The sequence below is a fragment of the Vollenhovia emeryi genome, unplaced genomic scaffold (genome assembly GCF_000949405.1).
Source record: "Vollenhovia emeryi isolate VEMERY1.0 unplaced genomic scaffold, V.emery_V1.0 DF939126.1, whole genome shotgun sequence".
In the NCBI taxonomy this organism is placed as follows: Eukaryota; Metazoa; Arthropoda; class Insecta; order Hymenoptera; family Formicidae; genus Vollenhovia; species Vollenhovia emeryi.
This window is the reverse complement of record NW_011967240.1, coordinates 1882346-1905733: the sequence shown is the minus strand read 5'-3', so window position 1 is coordinate 1905733 and position 23388 is coordinate 1882346. Positions and strand designations below refer to the sequence as shown.

General features: G+C 41.3%; 2 protein-coding genes across 5 annotated transcripts in view; both read right to left on the bottom strand.

Moving 5' to 3' along the window:
• Positions 1 to 174: 174 nt before the first annotated feature.
• On the bottom strand, positions 175 to 2957 carry LOC105569160 (trypsin-1-like). The gene is made up of 5 exons (XM_012025359.1): positions 2851 to 2957; positions 1693 to 1870; positions 1454 to 1648; positions 951 to 1082; positions 175 to 707 (listed from the first exon to the last, which is right to left on the bottom strand). The coding sequence occupies exons 1-5, from the start codon at positions 2955 to 2957 to the stop codon at positions 486 to 488; spliced, it is 834 nt and encodes a 277-aa protein (XP_011880749.1). The 3' UTR covers positions 175 to 485.
• Positions 2958 to 8260: 5303 nt separating this feature from the next.
• The window catches only part of LOC105568994, a 21095-nt gene continuing 5967 nt past the window's right edge, over positions 8261 to 23388 (bottom strand). The window contains exons 1-7 of one of the 4 annotated variants that reach the window (XM_012025109.1): positions 22913 to 22980; positions 19591 to 22110; positions 16314 to 16528; positions 11946 to 12078; positions 11510 to 11643; positions 10907 to 11108; positions 8261 to 10563 (exon numbers count right to left, since the gene is read on the bottom strand). In XM_012025109.1, the coding sequence (XP_011880499.1) occupies positions 10451 to 10563; positions 10907 to 11108; positions 11510 to 11643; positions 11946 to 12078; positions 16314 to 16528; positions 19591 to 19615 (822 nt within the window). In that variant the 5' untranslated portion in view covers positions 19616 to 22110; positions 22913 to 22980 and the 3' untranslated portion in view covers positions 8261 to 10450. Of the gene's footprint in view, positions 10564 to 10906; positions 11109 to 11509; positions 11644 to 11945; positions 12079 to 16313; positions 16529 to 19590; positions 22484 to 22912; positions 23132 to 23388 lie in introns of those variants that run through there. The other 3 variants (XM_012025107.1, XM_012025108.1, XM_012025110.1) reach the window with 3 other exon arrangements.

Below are 23388 nucleotides of genomic sequence, written 5' to 3'. Positions count from 1 at the left end.
GGAATTGACCAATCACAGTTCATTATTCGACTTACGACATCCAATGTAGACCCAGCCTTACTGACTTTACTGCTGCGAAAAACGCAGCACCAGTAATTTTCATTGCTACCAACTATACTGTTTTCACTGGCAGTAACTAAATCCATTTTCGAACACATCCTTATTAATAGCAAGAGAATTTTTAATTATAAATTTTACTAAGACTTAATCTCTCTTCCTTCCAGTAAATAATGTAGATTCTAAACAGATTTTTATGAAACAGCGATATGTATAACTTTTTTAAAGCCACTTGGTACATTTGAAACTAACAGTTAAAAATCACTAAATTTTTACAAACTAACGTTTGATTTATACAACATAAATAACTAACTTAGAGATAAATAACTAACTTGGCATCTTCAGTGAACGTAACAATGATACATTGCATAATAATAAGAAATATAAAATTACAAGTTTGCCTTTTAACATAAACGATAATTAGCACCTTATATAAATACGATATACGAGCAGTAAGACGCGAGAATAATTGTTATTATGTTCTGGGAGGATTTGGCAGCTCTATTTTCAACAATAGTCTTATTTAACCATTGTAGATAAAAATCCACTCGAGAATAAACACCTGGTGCATTCGGACGAGCGCATCCCGCGCCCCAGGAGACAATACCGACCTGCGTTCCATTGCATAGCAATGGTCCACCGCTGTCGCCCTGAAAATTCAATAAGCGCACTGTAGACTCTAGCTACAAAAAATAAAAATGAAAGTAGTAAAGAGCTAAAAATCAATATTAACATTGTTTCCCTGACTCTTTTGTTCAGCACAAAACAATATGATTTATTACTGATTTCCTTATCTATTATTTTCTTCAAAGAGACAAAGAAATATGTCGTTATTTAATTATTTCCAAGCAAAAACTCCACATACACGTGCATCTACAGAATTGAATGCAAACCTTGCAGGCGTCACGACCACCTTCCGGTAAACCAGCGCATAACTGCTTTTCTTTATGTACATTCAGCATGGGGCATTTGTCAGGTGAAATTAATGGGATTCGAACGTGCCGCAAATGTGTGCCGCTTCCTTGCTAATAATGAGCCACGTAAAGAGTCAAGTAAATAAATTATTTGGTCACGTGGATTTTTTATTTTTACTGAACTCTGTTAAATACTTTCGGAATTAATTAAATTCCATTTCTGAAAAAAAAACGACAGAGCTTCTAGGATAACTGGACACAAGTATTAGAAAAAGTCCGCTTCAAGCGGAATCTAAAATAGCTCTATGGCGATTTCATGATTGGTCAAACCCTCTACGACGCGAGGAAACATATTTGCATGCCCCGTCTGTTCGAGACAATGTTATACGAAGAAAAAGAGGAGGATGCTTCTTCCATCAGAATGTATTATCCTCATTTGCGTGGGGGTATTGAATAAAGCAACTCCGTAACAACTCGCTTACGCTTGAATCAGGTATGTGTCGACCCCATCCGATCGCGACACAATCCTCCGTGTATATCTGGAACATATCCGCAAGGTACACCGGCGGAAGTGCGACGTATTGGACGTACGCGTTTCTGTAAAGTGGTCTCTTGAGCTGCAAAAGCGGGCACGGTTGACAGTGCGAGGCCAACGGTGGTTTACAAGGTTTTGCTCTCTTTATTATCGACACAGAATTATATACACGGCATAAACAGTCACCCTGAACAATCCAATATCGTTTTGCATGTCCGAGAATCGAAACTCTGCGTGCGGCAATGTCTTGTCTACCAATTCCACCTGCATGGAACTCCAGCTTGGTAAATACACATAGGTCGCGCCAGCGATCACATAGAAGTGGCGTGGACTCTCAGCTGCCCACGTACCGTCGTGCAACCGTCTTTAAACAACGACGAGTTAATTATACACCTTGGGTTTTTTTTTCCATCTAAACATCGGAGCGGTGTGGGGGAAAAGTGGGACGCAGTCAAACGCGAGATGTAATGACGGAGCTCTTTTTCCTGCTCAATGGCAGCGCGGGGTTCGATGACTCGCTCTCTTCGCATGCTGAATAAATAATTTATTTAAATAAAAAGATACCAACAACTTTTAGGGACGTATGTTCGCGAGGCCACGAGGTCTTTCGAAAAGTCTTTTAAAACATTAAACTGAGAAGTCTTGAAACAACACGAGCAATTTTCCTTTCGCTGCAGGCGAAATACGTGCAAACGTGGTCTGTAATTATGTTAATCTCGAATAACAAAAAAAAAATTATATTGTATTGATAATAAAAATTAAGTACGTCGTGTTATAAACCCGGGAATTTCTTGACGGCCAGAGATAATGAAGATTATCGTATAAAATTGGTGTTTCTTTTAGCTAGAGAAGAGGAAAGTAATGTCGGGCAAATGTGTTCTTTAGTGTCGGTCTCAACGTAATCGCTACCTCTGGCACGTGATCTCGATTCCCCCTCAATTTGTCTCGTCCCCTTTAAATCACTCTTTTAATATTTCACGCGGCTTGTCGCGTGAACGAGCATACGTCTGATTGCGCCCCAATTTCGCCCTACGTACAATCACGAGCGGCCGAGCTGACACGTAAAACAGAAACTACGTTCACGCGAGTAGTAGTACATCTCATCGCTAGTACACAGCTAATCGATACACAGATAGATACCGCGACAGATATCATTAGCCTTAAGATCTAGCGCCGCTAACCTTCTCGTTACTCGTGAAAGATATACGCTAGACAGCTCACATCACTACTCACAGTCAGAAACAAATAAGGTACAATCGTAGGGGATGAACGGGACGGAGGGCGCGCGTTAAGATTCCCTCTATAATTAATGAGCCGGTTGTCAACAGGCAGTTATTCTTATACCCGATCGCTGACACCGTTCGATCTACCGTCCAATCCCGTTCACTCGGTGGTTGCTGTATGATCCAAAAGAGGTTTGTATCCAGTAGCGAAAATATAAGTCCGAACATTTCGCGTACGTTTCGCGACATAAGCTCGCCTACCTGAATACGTTTGGGATCTTTACGCTGGACTGCTGTTTCAGATATACAATCTCTTTGCGATATTTAACGAATATTCGTATAGAATGTGTAGATATAAATATCTCTTATAGGAGAGAGAGAGACTCGCTCTCTTTCGAAATATATAACACGTTTCCAAACTAGATTACTGCAAATTTAAATCCGCCGACTTGCTCGGCTTCTCACAAATGGAAGCGATTTACATCTTACAAGACACCGTCATTACATCAACCACAAGCCCAGCTTTCTTCTGTGAACGAACATACAGTACCTCTGCAGTAGCAAGGAGGTTAAATACGGCCACTAATCTCACGTATTGTGGTGTAATCCTAAAATGTCTTACCAGGGCGTTCGGTTCGCTTTACAAATAAATAATTATATTCCCGAGAATACCGAAGTGTTAATTTATATTTCAGCCACCAAAGGATCTCTATCTCCGTGATCTTTTTACCTCGCGAAACTTACTTTAAATCTAAAAAGGTACAGATCACATAAACAGCTTCGTATTTAAACATTTTATCGTATTAAAAACTGAGAAGATATTCCCAGCCTCTTGGAAAGTTGCAAGTAAAAGTGAGAGACGGTTTAAACTACGTAAGAAACTTTGACCATACGAGAATCTTTTGCATACTCTAAATAATGAAAACAAGCGGCAAAATTGTGCAATGTAAGATGCCCTTGATATCGGACACTAATAAAAATGGAATTCGCTCGATACTCTTCATTTCACAGAGAAAATAAATTTCAAACTTCAAGGAAAAGTAATTTAAGAAAACGACCCAAGAAGGGTAATTTAAATTTTTTCGCGTTATTTTCAGACAGCTTAAATTTTATTTCAAGCTCATATAATTTTGTACAGCCTCAAAGGAATAAACGTTTCTGCGTTCGCTACTCTCGAAGTTCAAACTTCAATTATAGAGTTATCTAAAAATATTTTTAACTGAAATTTAAATATAAAACTCGGGTAAGTATACACCTGCCTGACAGGTATACAACGCATATATCGTTTTTGCACAAGAAAAGTGACACCAGTAAAAATGTTTTTGCATTTTTATAATTTATCAGTGAATTAACATAGAAAACAGTGAGCAGTGACTCATTTAAAGTTGCAAGTGTACCACTGCGATTTTCCATGACATACTTATAACTGCAAATCGGTAACTATTCACTGTTTTCAGTGATAATTATAAGTAAACCAATGATATCGTTTTCCGAAACAACCTACATTAGCCAGTGTTTTTATTTAAAAAAACAACGACGTTTCGGTCCCGGATTTGGACCCTTTTCAAATATTCTTTTCACACAATTGCCATTGATCTCATATCGCTCTCTTGGTCAATATCGTTATGTTAATAAGATATTGGTCAAAAAATGATTGCACTCCTTGGTTGAAGAGTGCAAAGTCAATTTAAGTTGCGTTGTTATTTTTACGCCACGAGTAAAAATGTCGAGTGTGTTAGTCGAGATGTCGGGTCGAACTGATTTCGATCGAACAGTTTGGACAGAAGTCCAAATCCGGGACCGAAACGTCGGTTTTTTTAAAAATAAAAACATTGGCCAGTGTAGGTCGTTTCGAAAAACTATATCATTGATCATAAGTAAAGTCACAAAAATTTCGTCCAAAAAAGGCGCAATGCAAAGATTGCATTTTGTGTGAGTGTAGCGATAGTAAAGAAATGTATGAAAATAAATAGGATTCTTTCAGATTATGGAGAAAGATTTCAAGAAAGAAGAAGGAAAAGGAAAAAAAAACAATTTAGCAGAGCATGTTGATCGTAGCTGTGCACGATTCGCAGGTAGATTGAAAGGATAAACTCGTCCTTCTGTAAAACTGCTATTTTGAATTGTGTCACTTGTCTCGCGTTAGAAGCGATATGCAAAATCAGGAAATTCTAGTAAAGCATTTTTGAAAAAAAAGGGTGACGTTGTCAAAATTAATAATGTTGCAACGCAAATGTACGTCAATTTGTTCGCGTAGCAAATGTATCACAGAAAAAGCATGAAAAGATAAATTCGCTGTACATACAACATGGCAGTGTGTCCTAATCATAATTGGCCGCGAGAGCCTTTAGAACGAATAACTTTTATACACACACTCTTACATATATATAAAATATAAGCAAATGAGTAAGAGATCGACACCTTACCGTCGTTAAATTAAAAAGATCACAGATTAACAATTAACACAGAATCAAGCTCAAGGAGTGTCGTGCGCTGCTAACAGAACGCTCTCTCCTACGAGAGCTCCTCCTGACTTGTACCGGAAATCTCACGCGAAATATCCTGGCTCGTTTTTCACCCCGTTATTTCAGAGGACGCCGGTATTTTAATCCTGGAATGTAATTCGGGAATCCCCCGAATTCCACCCTCTGCTCAAACGTTTTATGCATTCAATTGCGTGTGAGATTCAGCAGGTGAGGGAATATATGTAGGGCGAACAAAATGAGTGCTAAAGCCCCGGCAGGAGAGAAAGAAAAGGGGAGAGAGAGAGAGAGAGAGAGAGAGAGAGAGAGAGGGACTACACCACCCTCTTCTTCGACAGACACAGCGCAAAATGCGAAACGCAGTCTTGTGACACGCACCTGACCATGCAATGGGCGGCCGACAGGACGAACCTACAGGCGACGTAAGTGCCTCCGCACGAGTGGCTATAGGGTCGGCGCTGCACCGAGACCTAAGAGGAATTGACATTGAAAAATTCGGATTCGCCGAGTCCGAGTCGAGTCGGTTGCCGCCTTAACCCTTGCGCCCTAAGCTCGAAGTGCCCAACGCTCGTTCGAGACCGCTTTTGCACCTCAACTTCACAAATAATTTCCTCCCCTTTCGCATCCCATTTTTATATTCACGTTTTATCCTGTATTTCCTGTGGAGCGTCTACGAAAGCGAGATAAACGTTTCGTAAGGTCGCATCGTTTGCAGACACATTTAATTTCGAATTACAAAAACTCCAAATGATTTTATCCCCCTGGAACTTTGAATAGGGCGACGCGTTTTATCAATCCGACGTCTTTCCAGAGGAAACGCTTGACTATTTGGAAATTGAGATTTCCGGCTGTCTCGAAAGCATTCAGAGTTAGATTGGCACGAGCGTTTAAAGTGTACCGTCAGTACCTATCGCGCGGACGAGAAATTAGACGTGCCGAAACTGCACGACGTAATATCCTAGCTTGTATTTTAATAAAACCGATATCTCCGATCCGAATTGGTCCTGCATGTGAATTCAGGAGAATTACCCGAAGCGCAAAATGCAAGATACGTCAGTCGAGACTTCATTTTCAAACCGTCATCGTCATAACATTTTTATTTCGCGCTACTTAGAGATCGGAACTGTTCGACCGTACGGAAAAAAAAAAAACGCTAAAAAAGTTTATGGATCGTTGAAGCGCTCGTTGAATCGCCGAGCATCTCGTCGACTCCCCGGATGGTTGATGGAACCACCCCGCGACCTTGCACAATGCGCATCGCGTTACTTCCACGTCCTTGACGTCAGAATCGCTACGCACATCCGCGAGGCACCTGGATGGCACCGACGACCCTCGAAAGGCGAAAGGCGAAGGGTTAAGGGGGCCTGTGTGTGTGCGTGAGAGAGATGGGCGCGTCGCCACGCGTACGATAAACGGATAATTCTTGATGCTGGTGATCTCCCCGCCGACGATGCGCACAGCCGCCCCGTCGTCGGCCGCAGGCTCCCACGACGTCGCGGTCGTTTCGACGCCGGTCACCAGGGAAATCGCGCGGATATACGGTACTAGGACGACCACGGCCACGACCGCGAGGAGCATCGTGACGGCTCGCGTGCGGCTCGCCGTAAAGCTTTAACGGGATCCTCCATTTTCTGTGCCACGCTCCCGTCGACTTTTGTTTCTCCGCTAATTTATACCGGGGGGGGGGGGGGGGTCTGCTCTCTCTAGCGCACCTTCTTACGTGTTTCTCCGCAAGCTTCGGGTGGGGATAAATAAATTATCTTTGCGTTTCCCGGGGAGAAGCCCGCCGCACGGAGCGCACGTGGCAACGAATATAAAATACGCGATGGATAAATGTGGAGTCCTGTGTGTGTGTGTATGTGTGTGTGTAGTATGAATGTATGTATTGATTGGCGTCAAGTATTTCCAGATATAATCTTTCCACGTGACACACCTTTCCTCCCCACAAACTTCAAAATCAATTTTGCCTGCGGAAGGTGCAGCTGGAAACAGCAAACTCGTATAAAATTTGCGATACAGTAAATTTGGAGACTTGGACAGGCCGGCTAGAGTGAACGCTGAGACGACTGGGAATATGTTAAAGGGGGAGAAAGACAGAGAGAGAGAGAGAGAAAGAATGAGATCGTTAAAAAAGACGACTTCTTTTCTATATTACTTCTCAGCGGTGGCGATCTTGCTTTCCGGGCAAAGCACATTGCCTAGCAGACTAAAATCTGCCTGAGATATTTCCTAAACTGCGGACAATATGAAAAGGCACTTTTCAATTAAAATATCGTTACTAAGCTTTCAAACTTCGCTCAGACGGCCGGACGCCCCCCCCCCCCCGGCTCTTACCTTGTATATAAATACAATAAAAATTGAAAAGTGGTATATTTGTTGCAAGTTTGAAAGCATGTAAGAATTTGCGCGCGATTGGATTAGGTATTCTCGATTTTAGCAAATAGTCGCACAATCTGAAATACGCATAAAAATTCATTAATCAGAAATATATTCTTTACTTCTATAAAGCACTACGTAGTCAATGTTTGTTCCCTAACGTTTCCACTTTCCTCTAACTAGGGCAATTAATTTACCATTTTGTAATCTGCCGTATTAATCTTTACATTAATTGTAACCGAACTCGAATCGCGCGGTCTAGTCGTAACGTCAGCTACGGGCATACGTTCGTAAGATCCGATCTGCGAAGCTATCAAAACTTTTTTCGTTAGATTAGTCGTCTAATAGTCGTCTCTGGGGACGACGATACGTTTCTCTCCGATTATCCTAATAATCAAGATTAGATTAGTACTCTAAAGCCCCGGAAAGCATCGTTCGCGTTCACCCTAGCGCAAGCGTTCGTCGACATAATCCTTTTAGTGTTCTAAAGTACCAAGCTTAGGTAGTCATACTAACGTACACTTACGCCGCAACCAATATGGCTGTTTAAAGTTGCTGGTATTTAGTATGAGTACCGAGTACAGCAGAGAGAGAGAGAGAGAGAGAGAGAGAGAGAGAGAGAGAGAGAGAGAGAGAGAGAGAGAGGATTATGATTTTTTAACGAGGAGCCGTGTCAACGTACAGACAGGAGATAATCCCAGGCGCCTGGTCGTGGAGAACCGTGTCGGTGCGATGGTATCGCATCAAGTCTTTTAAGTCCCGTCAAAGTCACGTCGTATCGACGGGTAAACGCGCCCAATAGTGTTCCAAAAAGTTGGCCGCAAGCACGACGGCCGTAATCGCTACTTCTACTAGATGGTTGAGTCAGAGCTTGATCGAATCGGCTTATCAGTCTCTCGATCGATCTCAATAAGATCAATACAGTGCATTATCCCTCCAATTGCGAGGGGATAAGGTAATAAAAGACCAGATTGTACGTCAGGTGAGCTCGGAGCAAGGAAATCCCATGCTTTAATCGTTTAGTTATTGTATACGTAATGGTAAGCGATCAGAGGTATTATTGATCAGACTCTGACTCGGGTGTCTCTAGTTATCTCTAGTTTCTCGCAGTTCTCTAAATGCCTAGCCGCTGTCGCGGTGTTTTTTAAGCTTGCCTCTTTAAAATACGCTCAAGGAAGTTGTAATATAATACTGATTGTAAGTCGTACATCCCGTTTCATCGATATCCCTCAGTTCGTTATAGCACGTGAAATGTAGATCAAGAATCGAAAGCGAAAATGGCGTAAGCAGTCGCCCTCTTGGTACTTGCAATAAATAGCAATTTAATTAACGGCAAATAGAAGACAGCTCGGAGATATTTCGATACGCGCAAACATCCGAATACCTCCACGTGTCGTCGTATTTAATTTACGCCATTCTTGCTTCGAATTTCTTGTGTCATAATATTGGGTCATTCCATAAATAATGCGGTATAAAAGGGATCTTGATTTGTTTCTTTTTTTTTTTTGGAACCGAGAGACTTTCCGCGCCGGGGATTTGAACATTTAGGATTAAGATGGGAAAAAGTTACGAATAACAATGGGCAATACGTTAGAAATAAAAGTGTCGCACTTTTTTATTTCCTTTCAAGAAAGTCTCTAAAAACCGCGTTACTCGTGGGACGACCCAATATGTTTTCTACGGAGCACTAAGCTCCGAATTACGGTGAAATGTGACGGTGAACGTTTGCTCTAACATCTATGTCCTATTATACGCGGGAAAATTGTCGCTCCTCTAGATTATTGTCGGAAAATTGATCTCATCAGCTGTGTGTTATCACGAAACATCATGAAACGGGGCGTAAAATGTAAAAGAAGGTTACTTTGCACCTATTGCGAATTAAATCCAACTTGTCTATATCTTTTTTTTGGTTGCAAAATAGGTTGAATGATGTCAAGATGTTGTAGAAAAAAGTCCATCAATGCGAAATGGAAAATTGCTATTGAAAAATAGAATATCATCCCGTAAGGGAAAAATCTATTAAATTCGATTTGACTGACATTAAAGCGTTTTTTTTAACGATCGCGAATGTTTCTTGCATGGTTTTTATAAAAATGTGCGCGCAGTAACAAGAACATATCTGCCAGCTTAAAAAACATTCTATTTCCCCAGCGGCGAGGCGAGATTAGATGAAATGTTATATATTAATAAAAGTCGTATCGGAAAACCATATCATTTTTCAAAAATAAAATATTACAGTTAACGTATTGATCATACGTGATATGTATATTTCGATAACATTAATATAGATCCAATTTTTATACGTTTAACAATAAAGACGTCTCACTTTAAACTGTAATAAACTCTGTTTCTCTTTCAAAGATACGTTAACTAATTCAACAATACGAGTATATATTATACATTGTCCATTACGTATCGAAGGTAACTTGCTATAGAACAAAATTATTTTCCGGTTGCTTCTCTTCTCATGTTCTCCTTTAATTTCGAGAAAAAAAATTCTTAAAATTAAATGTTGTAATAAATTCTATGATAAATAGATTCGAACAGCATCGAAGGAAGAGACATAGCTTTCCGACACACACCTTGCCGAATATTCGGACATTGTTTCTCGTTATAATGGGATTGATATGTTTCGCGAGACAGACGACGCTCGTTATAAGCAATAATCGAAAATAGTTTGCGCACGAAGAAGCCGCGTCTATGAGTTTACAAAACTTCTGCAAAGACAATAAAACCGCTGCCCCCGTGTATTTCGATATATCGAAGGAAGACATTGTGATTGTTCGATCTTACGTTCATCGCCTTAATATCCTTACGATTAGATATGTTACAGCCGAATTATCCTACAGCAATTGACTTTTATTAAGGAATGAACTTGTGCATCGCGCTCAGTATGCACAGCATTGTAGGTAGCGTTAGTTCTCGTATGAGAATCGCCGCGGAAGACGTCACATCCGGCGCTGGTATGATTTGCACTGAAACAAGTCGCACGGGTACAAAAATCGGGACTTTTTCCGTTATTGATAAATTGTTAAAAGTGAAAATGGAAAGCCCTGAGGCTTATAGAAAAGGTACGAGGTCGCAGAGAGTAGCCAGCTGCGCATGTACTTTACTATGTACTCGTATTTTATTTCCGACAGAAACACGCATTGCGTGACAATGTCGGTCTCTTAATAAAATAATTCTGAATCTATTCTTGCGGGATCTCTCTTGTTTATTTTCGAAAGTTCGGCATCGTGCATATTCGGCGGCCAAAGATCGTTAACGTCGTACACGCGAAAACAAAGTTCAATATCTCTCCGTCGTGGAAAAACTTACCCGACACCACCTTTCTCTTGATATCGGCAAATTGCTCGTGCTTTCCGGGAAAATCGGGTATCGTTGCCCGACAGCTGATTTCCAGAAGTCCATTTTGGCCGGCGTGCAACTCGGAAACTTCCACCGTCAGCTTGGCGGTGGCGGACATCAGATGATTCTTATGATGTGTATGCGGATAGTGAGTCACGAGAGCAATATCCACCTGGCGAAATCAATAAGACAGAAGATTGCAATCGAGCGAAAGAACTTCCAGAGATATTTAAGAATTTAACTGCGCGCAATTATATCCACGTTCGGCAGATTACGAGAAAAAAATTTACACATTTTTACACATCAAACACGCGCGCCGCAAAAAGATAATCTATATAATTAAATTTGGTAACTTGGTAAAAGTAAAAATCTTTATTAATACAATAATCTATCGAGCTAAAGCGTTTAAGTATCATAGAAGTAAGAAGCGATCAGAAATGTACAAGTTTCTTTAGTTTCTTTAGTTTCTTTATTAAACGCGTTTAATTTATAATTGTTACAATCGGGGTCAAATGGTCTTTTTATTGGGCTTGTTAAAAGCACAATTACGTTTCAGTGTTTATTATTCTTTACCTCTTCTCCATTTATGAACCACGTTATATAAGGAACTGGACGTGCCGGCGAGGACGTACAATTCGCCTCCAGGCTCTCACCTACCACGTATACACTCTTCTGGAACCTAATATTAGGATCTTCCCTCTGTGGAACTAAAAGGAATTATAACAAGTATATCGGAGGTGCGTGATGCAATGGAAAAGTCTATAATTATTCAACATTAATACTTAAATCTGGGCATTTGGGTCTTTGTCTATTTCGAAAAATATCTACGTCGAATAATTTATAAATGTTAAAATTGATAAAAATTATTTCGGTCAGATCGACACTTTCAATTATATATAGCTTGCTTAGTATCTGAATTATTAATACAATTCAACATTACAATGACTAATGCCATTAGCAGTGTGGTATACATACTCTTTATTCTTGTAAGGTCAGCACTATCACTTACATATTACTTTTATCTGTACGGGATCAGCGCCAGCAGTATAAATGGGTGTCGTCATAGTAACTTCACAGCTATAATCACCGGAAGCTTCGTAACGCACATTGTGCAGTTTGATTGTCGTGCCATTCTTCGAGTACTGAAAAATAATAGCGACATGTTAATGCCAATCATGACACGTGGCGTAATTAATTAAAATGACTATGCAGTATACTCTATATTAAAAAAAATACATACAAGTGACAAATGTGCACGGCTCAAGTGTGCGTAAAATGTATGCGCGAAAATTAATTTCTCTCAAAGCGTGATTCTTTGTATATTTACACGTTGTATTTCTCTTGCCTCCGGGCTCTTCAAGCTTAATAATTAAATAAGGAAGATGTTACGCTTGCACGAGAGAAAATAAAATACCTCTGTGTCGCGGTGCTTTTTTTTTTATCTAAATGTGTCATTACTTCCGCTTTCAGATACGCTGAATTTGATAATGAAGTGCGTCGGAGTTGTCTTTGAATGAGAGTTCAAGAGTGTTCTTCTGTCAACTTGCTCTACCAGGATTTGTCACTTGTATTCCTTTCATCTATCCATTTCAATTATATCAAGTGGATGCATGAGCAAGGAGAAACGCTTTGAAAATACAACGCAGAACACTATAGATAATGTAATTCAGCGCAATCGTTGCTTTCTGCCACTTTTACTCCTATTATATTTAGATGCAAAGTCTATCGAAAATATCCTCGCTTCTAAAACCATCGATTAATCGCTATTTGAAAATATCAGGGTGACATTTAGACTATCGAAGGAGGATCTCCCTCTTAAATTAGCAATATGGAAATTGGAAGGAGCTCAAACAATTCATCATCGCAATCGTTTCTTTTCCATTATCACCGTTTGTTCAGAAATCATAGGTATTATCGAGGTGACTGGAAGTTCCTATTGCATTAACTTAATTTCGTTATTAAGTAGCCTAGATCTAATCATTTTTAGCGCTCCATTTGTTACGCGTATCTTCACCTACATCTTTCATGACGTACTGTAATAACTTTAAGATATCTCAGAATTAACGTTGCGCGAGAACAGTCGTAAATCCCTCCGTTGTCAACAATGGAGTATTCCGATAATGAGGATGTGAAGTAGCCGTCGACCGAGAGTTCTCGAAAATTTTCACAAAAATAGAAAATCGAAAGAAAAGACGATACAAGACAAGAGACGGACATTGATAAAAACAGAAGACCTCTCGTGTCGTTCGGTCGTGCAATTCGATCGATTTCTTTTCCGTGACAATGAAGTACACTCGTCCCTCGATTTACGTCGTATTTTTTTTACACGCAATTTCAATTTCGTGCAGTCAGAAAATGTGTCTTTAAAAGAGACGCGCAAATAACGAGATAGAAGCGCCGCGTATTTCTAATAACGAGGAAGGTGATTTAGGGCCAATTAAAAAAGAAAAGGTCGACTGCTCTGGAGTGCAGTATCGACTGCGACGAAATAAAATTGAAATTTGTTTTTGAGCTTTCATTATTATTGCACCTACGTGAGATAAATCTTTTTACAACGTACAGAGGCTTTTTCCTTATACATATTTTTTTTCTTATACTGGCAGGCTTTATTTAAGGTAGTTATTTCGTAAAATCATTTATGTGAGAATTGTTTCAAATTTTTACAGTTTATTCTTTACATTAATACGTGCAAAATAAGACTAATTAAATTAAAATTGACCGTCTCAAAGTTCCAATAGAAAAATGTTAAAGTTTGCTATGTTGCACGAAATATTACGTGTAAAACATGTGATAAATATTAGTACACGTAACAATGTAATTCGTTGTAATATTATTACACGTGAAATATTATTTACACGTATTATTATGTCTCAAAATAATAATATTTGCGTTTGCAAACGCAAATGATGGCACATTTTATTATTTTTTAAGCTTAACAGTGAGTGAAAGAACGAACAACTGGGGAAAAAATCAAAATTATTGACCGTTCCGTTTCAACAATATAAACAGTTATTGAAAAATGGGAAGAATTATGTAGTAGACATGAGTGTAGTGTAGGAGATGTGGCAACAGCACCTCAAACTATAATCTTTCGAATCTATTTTATATTATGTATTAATCGTAAGTGTATTCTTTAGAGCGATATTGCATCAAGATATATCATTGCAATAATTTTGAGCATTACTGCCGCGAAACAACCACCTTAAGGGGATGCTGGAGTGATTCTGCACTTTCGCATCTTTTGCACTTAAAACTGTCTGTTTCGTGGAAAGATTTGTGTAATACACAAATTAAATGGCACGTGTACGGATGATCGAAAGCAGCTTGCTATTCCGACTAAATTAAAGAACAATATGACATCACTGAAACTAATTGTAAGTTTGTAAGTCTAATAAAAAATAATAGTGAGCAACACATACATACAGTACATGTAGTATGTGTGTTGCTCACTATTATTTTTTATTAGACTTACAAATTTAGTTTCAGTGATGCCATATTGTTCTTTCATTTGGCCGGAATAGCAAGCTGCTTTCGATCTGTACACGTAAGCCATTTAATTTGTATATTACACAAATGTTTCCGCGAACTGACAGTTTTTAGGTTAGAAAGGTGCAAAAGTGCAGAATCACTCCAGCATCCCCTTAACCGATTCTTAACCGCACAAAAAGAACCGCGTGGCACGAATACTCCGCGTAAATCGAGGGACGAGTGTAAATGAAATTCTCTGTGCGCGACGGTTTCTCGACGTATCGCGAGGAGGAGGCGAAAAGTATTTTCGACACCTACAGCCCATCATCAGTAGCCTGAAATTCTCAGGCTACCAAATGGACGTTCTATTTCCATCACGTGTAGCCTCATTATTAATGTGTTGACTCTACATACACGCCGGCACAACGCTCACCCTCGTGACGTTGGGTATCACATATGGATTAGCACAAGTATTGGTTTTCCACCTTATTTCTTTTTTAATAGATCAGCCATCTGCGGCGCGTTTCCATCGAAAACATTCGCGAGGGAAATTGTGCTGCCACGCGTTGCTACGCGATGTTGTCGGGGGATATGGAGGGTATTTCACGTGCGGCGCGGGCTGCATGTATATGTACGTAAATAACTTTGCTTTGTGTCGATACATAAAAGACTGCACCTTAGGTAAATGCGTTAGCTTTGCTCGCTTAATCATTGGCAAAAGACAGAAGCGCGGACTCCGGATATTCAGCTTACGTTATTGAGGGCGTCCTCGTTATTTTTGGACTTTTGTTTACAACGGTTTTTTTTCCTTCTAGACCGTGTCGACAGGTGCACGACAGGTATGCAGACTAAGCTGTATTTTTACCTGTGCGCGTAATAATGTCAGGCGGCAGGTTAAAAAAAAAGACATTATTTCATTACATAAACAGGCGCGTGATGTAACAGAGGAAGAGCGTGTGAAGTGAAAAGAGTTTACAGTAAAAAAATTAATATTTATAGCAGAGCTACACGTGTACGCGTAAAATAATATTTAAGAAATTGAGAGAAAGAACGAATATTAGTTTCATGCATGAAGTTCGTAAAGGAAGGTATTATTACACTTGAAATTTTGAATCTAAATAAATAAAATCTTAATAAAGATGAAGCTGGAAATTAAGACGCAAGATACGCGTATAATTTTTTAATACATATATAATGAATTGAATCGGAATAAATTCTAAATTTGCCGTACGTGGACACGAGAGAAAAGATATATTCTCGAAGGTGAAAATATCTCCGCGCTTTCAAAAGATAAATTAGGTATCGCATGCTGAATGAAAATAATTTTGCGTTGCGAACCGTAAACCGTTAACGTACCCGTTAACGATTGCTCAATGTATTTCTTAACGTAGTCTAGACACTCTCGACTTCCGTTACCAAGATAGAAATTCGTTTAACATTCAGGTTTAAAGATATATAGACATTGATATATACATATAACTGTGGATAGATTGAGATGCAAAGGTCGATGCCATCAGTCTCGAGCCGTGTAAATTTGACACAAATTTATGTAGACGTGTTATCGAACCTGCATGCCATGCTGCGGCGCGAGATACCTTTGAGATAATTATGTACGTCAAAGCGAAAATCACGTGTACATGTACGTCAGGGCGAAGCGATACACAAAATATTTATGAGCCGCGCGTCAAAAGTCAGATAAGCGTCGGTTTCAAGTTAATTGATGAAATCAACCGTTACCTTTTCCCTCTTATCAATTCCGTCGGGCGCGCTCGGTAATTCGCTGTTCGAATAATCGCGAAATAATGAAACAGCAAAAGTGCAGGAAATAAAAGCGGGCGCAGCGGGGTGAAATATTAACAAGAGGGCTTTTTCTTTTTTTTAAAGGTCGCGGCGATTCTGTCTCGCTCACCTCCAGTTTGGCGCCCTCCGTGTACGACGGTGAGATATACGGCGGATTTCTCTCCTTAACGTACTGAAATATCCTCTTCTCGTCCTTCACAAACTCTATTTTGTGCAGCAAGTTGTCCGCGACAGTGTGGTTGCAGACCAAGGTGGCCGTACTGCCCAGCGTTACGTACTGCGGCGCTATCAATTGCACGTTCATATGATCTGCCAGCGACCCGTCTGGAAATCGTGAAATCACCGTTCGTATATACTACCGTGTGACCCTGGCGACCGATACGTCACGGACGTTATCAACAATGTCCGACGCATGAACGGTATTAATTCACGAGAGTCGCGGGCGCGCGATTAAAGGACAATTTCGCGAGCTGCAAAGGAAAGGTCCGGGAAGGCTGCGGGTTTAAAATTTATATTCAATCGAGAGAAAGGCGATTAATTTGAAAATTTATCGAGGATAGTCCCCTATTATGAGATAGGCTCCTAATATGAGACGGCGTTGGTTCCGCCACGAATTTATTGCCCCTGCAGTGAGGTCCGTTTAGTGGAAGATTCATTGTACGATCGTGATTTGTGATTGAATTCTGACGTTGAAAACCTACTATCTCACATTAGAATCCCACCTCGTAACAGTGGACTTTCCTCTATTAATTAAAGAAAATATTTCGGTTCGGCTGGATTTGGTTGGGTATTCAAATTGTATGGTATTTTTGTGCGAATTTTGTATACTTGTTCCAACTCACGTCAGTAAACTACGCGCCCCGATTATTAAAACACAACATTCGTTGAAAAATGGTTATCCATATACATAAAATTACTGCACAAAAATTAAAGAATTAAAGTATATAAAATTCACAGGGAAATGTTATTATCGGGCTACCACGATCCAGCCCGTCCGAAAATGGCATCGTCTCTAATTAATCGCGAGATTATCGATTCCGTCAGACTTATTATTTCAGAAATTATATATCCCGTTGATTTAGGATTTTATCTATGTATAAACCGAGCGTTGCGAACAATTCAGTTGTCCAGACACTTTCTTTTTTTTTTCATTACATTTTCCACTTCACCTGTTTTATGGACTAAAAGCTATATGACATTTCGCGAGCATTCAGACACGTCGAAAGATTATTGTTTAATAAAGAATGAAGCGAGACTTTTAAAATCGTAAAACTGCCGCTTGACGCGATCCATATATCCCATGGTTTATGTGATATTCATTTAGAATTGAATTCGTCGGGGGTTAACTTCGAGGGGCGTCGTAACCCACAAACCTAGATAAGGTCACGTATAGGGTGTCTTTCGTGCACGTAACTTTAAATCTTGGGACCAAAGTCTATTAAAATAAAGTTTATCTGAAATTCAGCGAAAAATAAGATTCCTATCGTTTCTCGCTGTTTGCGAAACTTCTCTCTGCGGGAGCTCTTACATTTGAATTCTTCAAAACTAGAAAACTGTCAGTATATTCTACCCCAACGTTCTTATAACGAAAAGCATCAACTCCAAATTGCTCATGGGATTCGTAAGTGGAACAGAATATATTCTACGTATTCTCTCTCTTTCTCTCTACGGGAAGAAATACGCGTCTCTTGTTCACTTTGGCCGCGATGTGTACGCTATTTCATGTGAAATAAAAATATACAGCAATAACGATATGTCAGAATGACATTTGATATTTCGATTAAACGCCGTCAAGACCGGCGGTCTCGTGTTGCACTCGATTTTCATTCAACTGGCACGAACGTGACAACGAGACGACGGCGAACGGATTAATCTAGCTATTGCCGGGAAGAACGGAGGGCCTTCGGCCGACTGTAACTACTTGTGGCAGTCCGCCCTGTTGCTGGGAGGTGTTACTGTATCGATCAGAATGAAAGCGCGCGTTACCGCCGCACGCATGGTATATTATTTCGAGACGTTTCGAGACAAGAGGCCTATTTTCGAGGTCGATCGTGCCGCCGGATAATGCTAATGCCACGCGATTTTCTTACGCGCCTGTCCTGTAATATTTCAACGGGCGCTTAAAGCGGAACGGCCGATTGCCGCTATGCCGTTCTCCGTAATTAGAATCGACCGATTTTTTTTTTGTCGGCGTCGACTGGCGCAAACGATATAATGTAGATTGTAGGAAATGGACGATTGATTTTAGGGGATGCCTGTGCCCGTGAAAATGCGCGCCTTTGCCTCGATATAATAAAACGTTCCTCGCGAGATTTCCAGGTAATTGACTCTCGCATTAGAAATTCTCACAGCAATTTTCTTCTCGCGTATTTTTATAAAACGCGGAAGTCACGGCCTTGTACGATACAAGAGATTTAACGTTTTATACTAAGACTGAGGAAAAAGTCTTGCAGCTTTCCTTCTGCAGAGAGAGAGAGTATAATATTTTGACTTGCACGAATCGTGTACGCGATAATATATTTTCAGTCCTTTTTTATACAAATATTTGCAGTGCTAGAAGAATACTGCGGGAGAGTTTGCAGAATATTCATAATATTTCAAGCCGACACTTGGTTTCTCTTATGCAAATAACGTGCAATTAGGGTGAATATAATTGGATCGATAAATAGTCGAATAATTGGTTTCTGCCACAATGGCTTTTAAACTCGGGTTGTGTGCGAATGACCGAAAAAAGTGGTCGTATTTTTAGCTATTTCAATTTAACTGATTTATTAACCTTTTTGATTTAATTGGATTTTCGATTTTCACTTAACGCCTGTATTTTCGACGCCTATTTAATCTAAACTAAAAATATATTAATTGACACATATTTCTTCCCTTATATAGATCTGTCACGACTTCTAACTTTCCACATTCAATTGGAGCGCAATAAAGAACATGGATGTATTTACCTTGAATGATTTCTCAATTTTTTCGCGTATATTCACAGCGGTATTCGTAGTTGCAGTTTTATATTTAATATTATAAACACGACAAAAGATTATCTATCTTTCTTTCTATCTTTAAAATATGTTCTAATTGCGAATGTATATTAAACATATTAGGTTGTTTCAGTTTCTTTCGTTCTCTTCTAAAATTTTATCTTACAACATTTCCAAAACGGCAAACTTTTATTGCCATAGATACGCCCCGCTCTGTTCAATAACCTTCTTCCATCTCTCAGGAAGCCTCACAATGCCTTTTCTCTTGCTTCCAAGCGATTTTTGATGCGTCATTCATTTTGACAGATTCCTTTTTAAGGAAGGGAATTTTTTCAATGAAAAAAAACATACGGTAACCGGACGGAGAGTAGAGAACGTTCCCATCAAAACACTTCCAGAACTGACCAACAGACGAGACGTTATTTTCCATCGTGACAACGCCAGGCTACACGTATCCTTGGTCGTTAGAAATAAACTCCTTGCGTCTGATTGGGACGTTCTGCCCCACCCTCTGGCTCCATCCGATTATCTATTCCTTTCATTAAAAAGAAATTCGTTAAAATGAATGACACAAAGAATCACCTCGACGAGCATTTCCCGACAAATCGAAAACTAAAAAGATGACATTACAAGGTTTCTGGAGATACGGGAGAAGATATCGAACAGAACAGGATATGTCGACTGATCTCTTTCGCAGGGTCGTATTTCACGCAATTTCCGGTTTTTCTGCTTAAACGCTCATTTAGGGCCAGAATGAGCGTTTAAACAGAAAAACCGGAAATTGTGTAAATTGAGACACGACCTTGCGAAAGAGATCGATCGCTTACAATAAGCTTTGGGAATTTTGTAAGTAAAGATTTTCGCAAAAGAACGAAAGAAACTTGTGGGCAACCCAATATACGTACATATACATATAATCAATTACATATTGCGACAATGGAAAATCTTAGAGACTGTACCGGCATAAATTTGAGTAATTTTTAAAGAAATTACGAATAAGCCATTTCAACTCCTTTGCTAGTTCTCTTAAGATCGTATTCAATACGATCTCGAGATGTTATATTCATTGGTTGGAATCTTGAGGTTCCAGCCGACTGTCTAATGTCACTTTAGAGTCTTTAGACCATCGCAAATTTAACATCGGATTAGGAATACCGCTACACTTGTTATTTTATGTCTCCTCGCGTCGTTAAAAATTTATTTAGTATAAGATATTCATAATTTTCTGTTGTCGCGCGCTCGAAAACGAAGCGAGTATATTTAAACGCGACGTACCATATAGTAAATCTCTCTCTATTTTCCACTCTCGTTTATCACGTATAATAGTTAAATATTTCCAGAGGAAATTTCAGCAACTTTAATTTGATATGATATCAGTGCAAAAGGTTTGGGGGGAACTTCTTAATCGCATCTGTCAAACTCTAGCAGTTTTGAACAGATCCCATGAAATCGCGGAATTATTCCCGTCTTATTGCGAGATTCGGGATAATAACCGAATCGCGAGCTAACCATTGTTAAGGGCCGGTGAAATTTTGCGAAGCCGGAATTCCGCGATTAACGATTAAGATAGCGGCGGACCATTGTCGCGAGCTTTTGTCCGTCGAAATTTCGAGGAGCAGCAATGTCGAGCATTTCCTTTGACATTACCCTCCACGTCGGGCGCGCGAGCGTAGTTCTAGTTTCGCGGTAACTGACTCGCGCCAAGTTCCCTACCGTGTGCAAAACGTTTGACAAAGCGTTCTTATGCGCGTACCGCGTGCATTATCGCGTAGTAACGCATTATCGATCCGGCATCAGAAACGGGAATCGTTCGTTCGGCCGCTACAAACACCACCACTTTGCTTTGTTCCGCGGCGCGTGACAAAAATTACGATTGCTGCGCTATCGATTTCCGGTTTACCTTCATAAACGCACTTTAATCCGTAATAGATTCGCGCATTAACCGCCACGCCGGTGCTTTACGGCCCGAATAAATCAGGCCGAATTGAGTTTACATCGGCATTTATCGCACGTTTTCCCGTTTGATTCCGCGGGCGCGTTTCGCGAGCCGAAAAACAGCCCCGGAAAACTGGCCCGCGCAGCGACCTAAAATACGCGACAAGACGAACGCGCGTCGGAAATGGTTTCGTAAACAAAGAGTCGCCACAGGCGGCTGGATTGTTCGAGTCTCGTTCGTATTGGCGTTGTATTAACAAAGTGTGCATACGTGTGCGGCGCTTGTACGTGTCGAAACAAATGGAGGCCATTGAGGATTCACAGTGAATGTACATTGTAGTAATTCTACGTGGGTGGTATGAATGATGGGAGCTCATGTACACGAAATCAAGTGTTCTATTTTTATTCAATTTCACATTGGAGAGCAGCGTGTGAGTCGTTATTCCGAGTTTCGACAGAGGTGACGCTTTAAGATCCAACACGCATACACTAAGTCTTTCTTTCCTCTTCTTCCTTTCTCTCTCTCTCTCTTTCTTTTTTTCTTAAACACTCTCGTTCCGCCACGTTCTGCAACGTGGTGCAATTTGTCCAAGATATAACGTGGTCGATGTTCATTTCGAGAGCAACGTAAGTCCGGCGTTCCGAGTTCGACACCCCCGCGTCCGAAAGATGCGCGACGCCCGTAATACTCGTCAACCCCGTCGGACTCGTGTTACTCTCGCAATGATTAATTTGAATTGCAGTATTGTACAAGCGTAACAAACGGCGAGACTTGTTAACGGTGGCCGCCCCCGCACGTGCTCCGGAAATTCGTCCCATGGAATGCGGCGTGGAATTATTCTCCGTCTCGCGGTAACACGTTAGGGTGCACTGAACGATTAACCCGAGACATGTGTCGCACGTCGTGAGGTGCAAAGTGTGTAATATTGTCAGAGTACTGAATTGTATGGGGAATAATCTGGCAGCCTCGGCGCCCTGTGGTGTCGTCAACTGAAACAATACAACAATTTCTACGAGAGAAACAGAACGGCATCGGCGCTCCACGCTTTCTACCAGCGAATGCAGTGGAACGTTATTTCGAAGGATTAAATTACGTATACATGTCAGAGACCGAGCGTGTCCCCGCGACGACACTTGGGAGGGAAAAAATTATCTTCCCTTCCGCGAAGGGCGAGCCAGATTACGATTGTCCTCCCGGCGAGAGACGAGAGACCGACCGGCCCTGGGAGATGCTCCCGAACCCCCACCGAATCTCCCCGCCCCGAGCTCTTATTTACGGACGAGTTGATCAATTTGGAGTCGATTCTTTATCAACAGGCGTCGGACGAGGGCTCTTTTTCCCCCCGCGCGAATCGTCCCGACGGAGGAACCCGAGGGGTCCTCTTGCTCGCTTCGCGCGATCCGCGGGAGGAGATAAAGACGCTCGCGAGAGACAACGCGGGGCTGAAAACAAGGAGGGAGGGCGGAAGATGGCGACCGCGGATAAATATGAAAATATCATTAAAAAGAGGGACGAGGGGGAGACGAGAGAATCTCGGCGGGGGTCCGGGATGGGTCCGGGACGCGATCCGGGTCGGAGGACTAGTTGACGCCCGACGGCTCGCACACGGCCGGCGGCGCGCGACCACCCCTCGCAGCGACGGGGCGAATCGTCGTCGGACAGGGAGATGAGGAACGCACAAGGGGCGCGGGACACGCGCGCGTGCGGCGCGGCGGGAGGGCGGTAGATGTTTGTTATCGAGAGAGGAACAAACGCGCCCGCGCTGGCGCGCGCGCGCGCACGTTCACTTACATGAAAATAATGGCAAACTATACACGAGCAGTAGGATTTTTCTCCAGTGACCGGCGACCGAGGGGCGCTGCATCGTTCGCTTTTTTTCTACGGAGAGAGGTCGGAGAGAGAGGCTCGCTTCTCTACGGGCAGCGTGCACGGCTTTAATATCTGTTGCTCACTACTGTGGCGCGAGGCGGAGGCGAAGGCGGTAGGCGAAGGCGCAGGCGAAGGCGAGGCGAGGCGTAGGCGAAGGCGCAGGCGAGGCGGAGGTATATACATATATATACATACATATATATATATATGTATATGTATATATATACGGAAGATAAAGAGCGTGCGTGTCTACGTTTGTACAGAGTGTGCCTTTTAAAAACTACGACGCGACCTCGTGTATGCCGGGGAGTCGGCGCTACAACTGAGCCGAGGAGCAGGGCCTTTCGATCGTTCGACCGACCCGTTCCCGTTCGACCGACCTGACCCCCCACCGCACG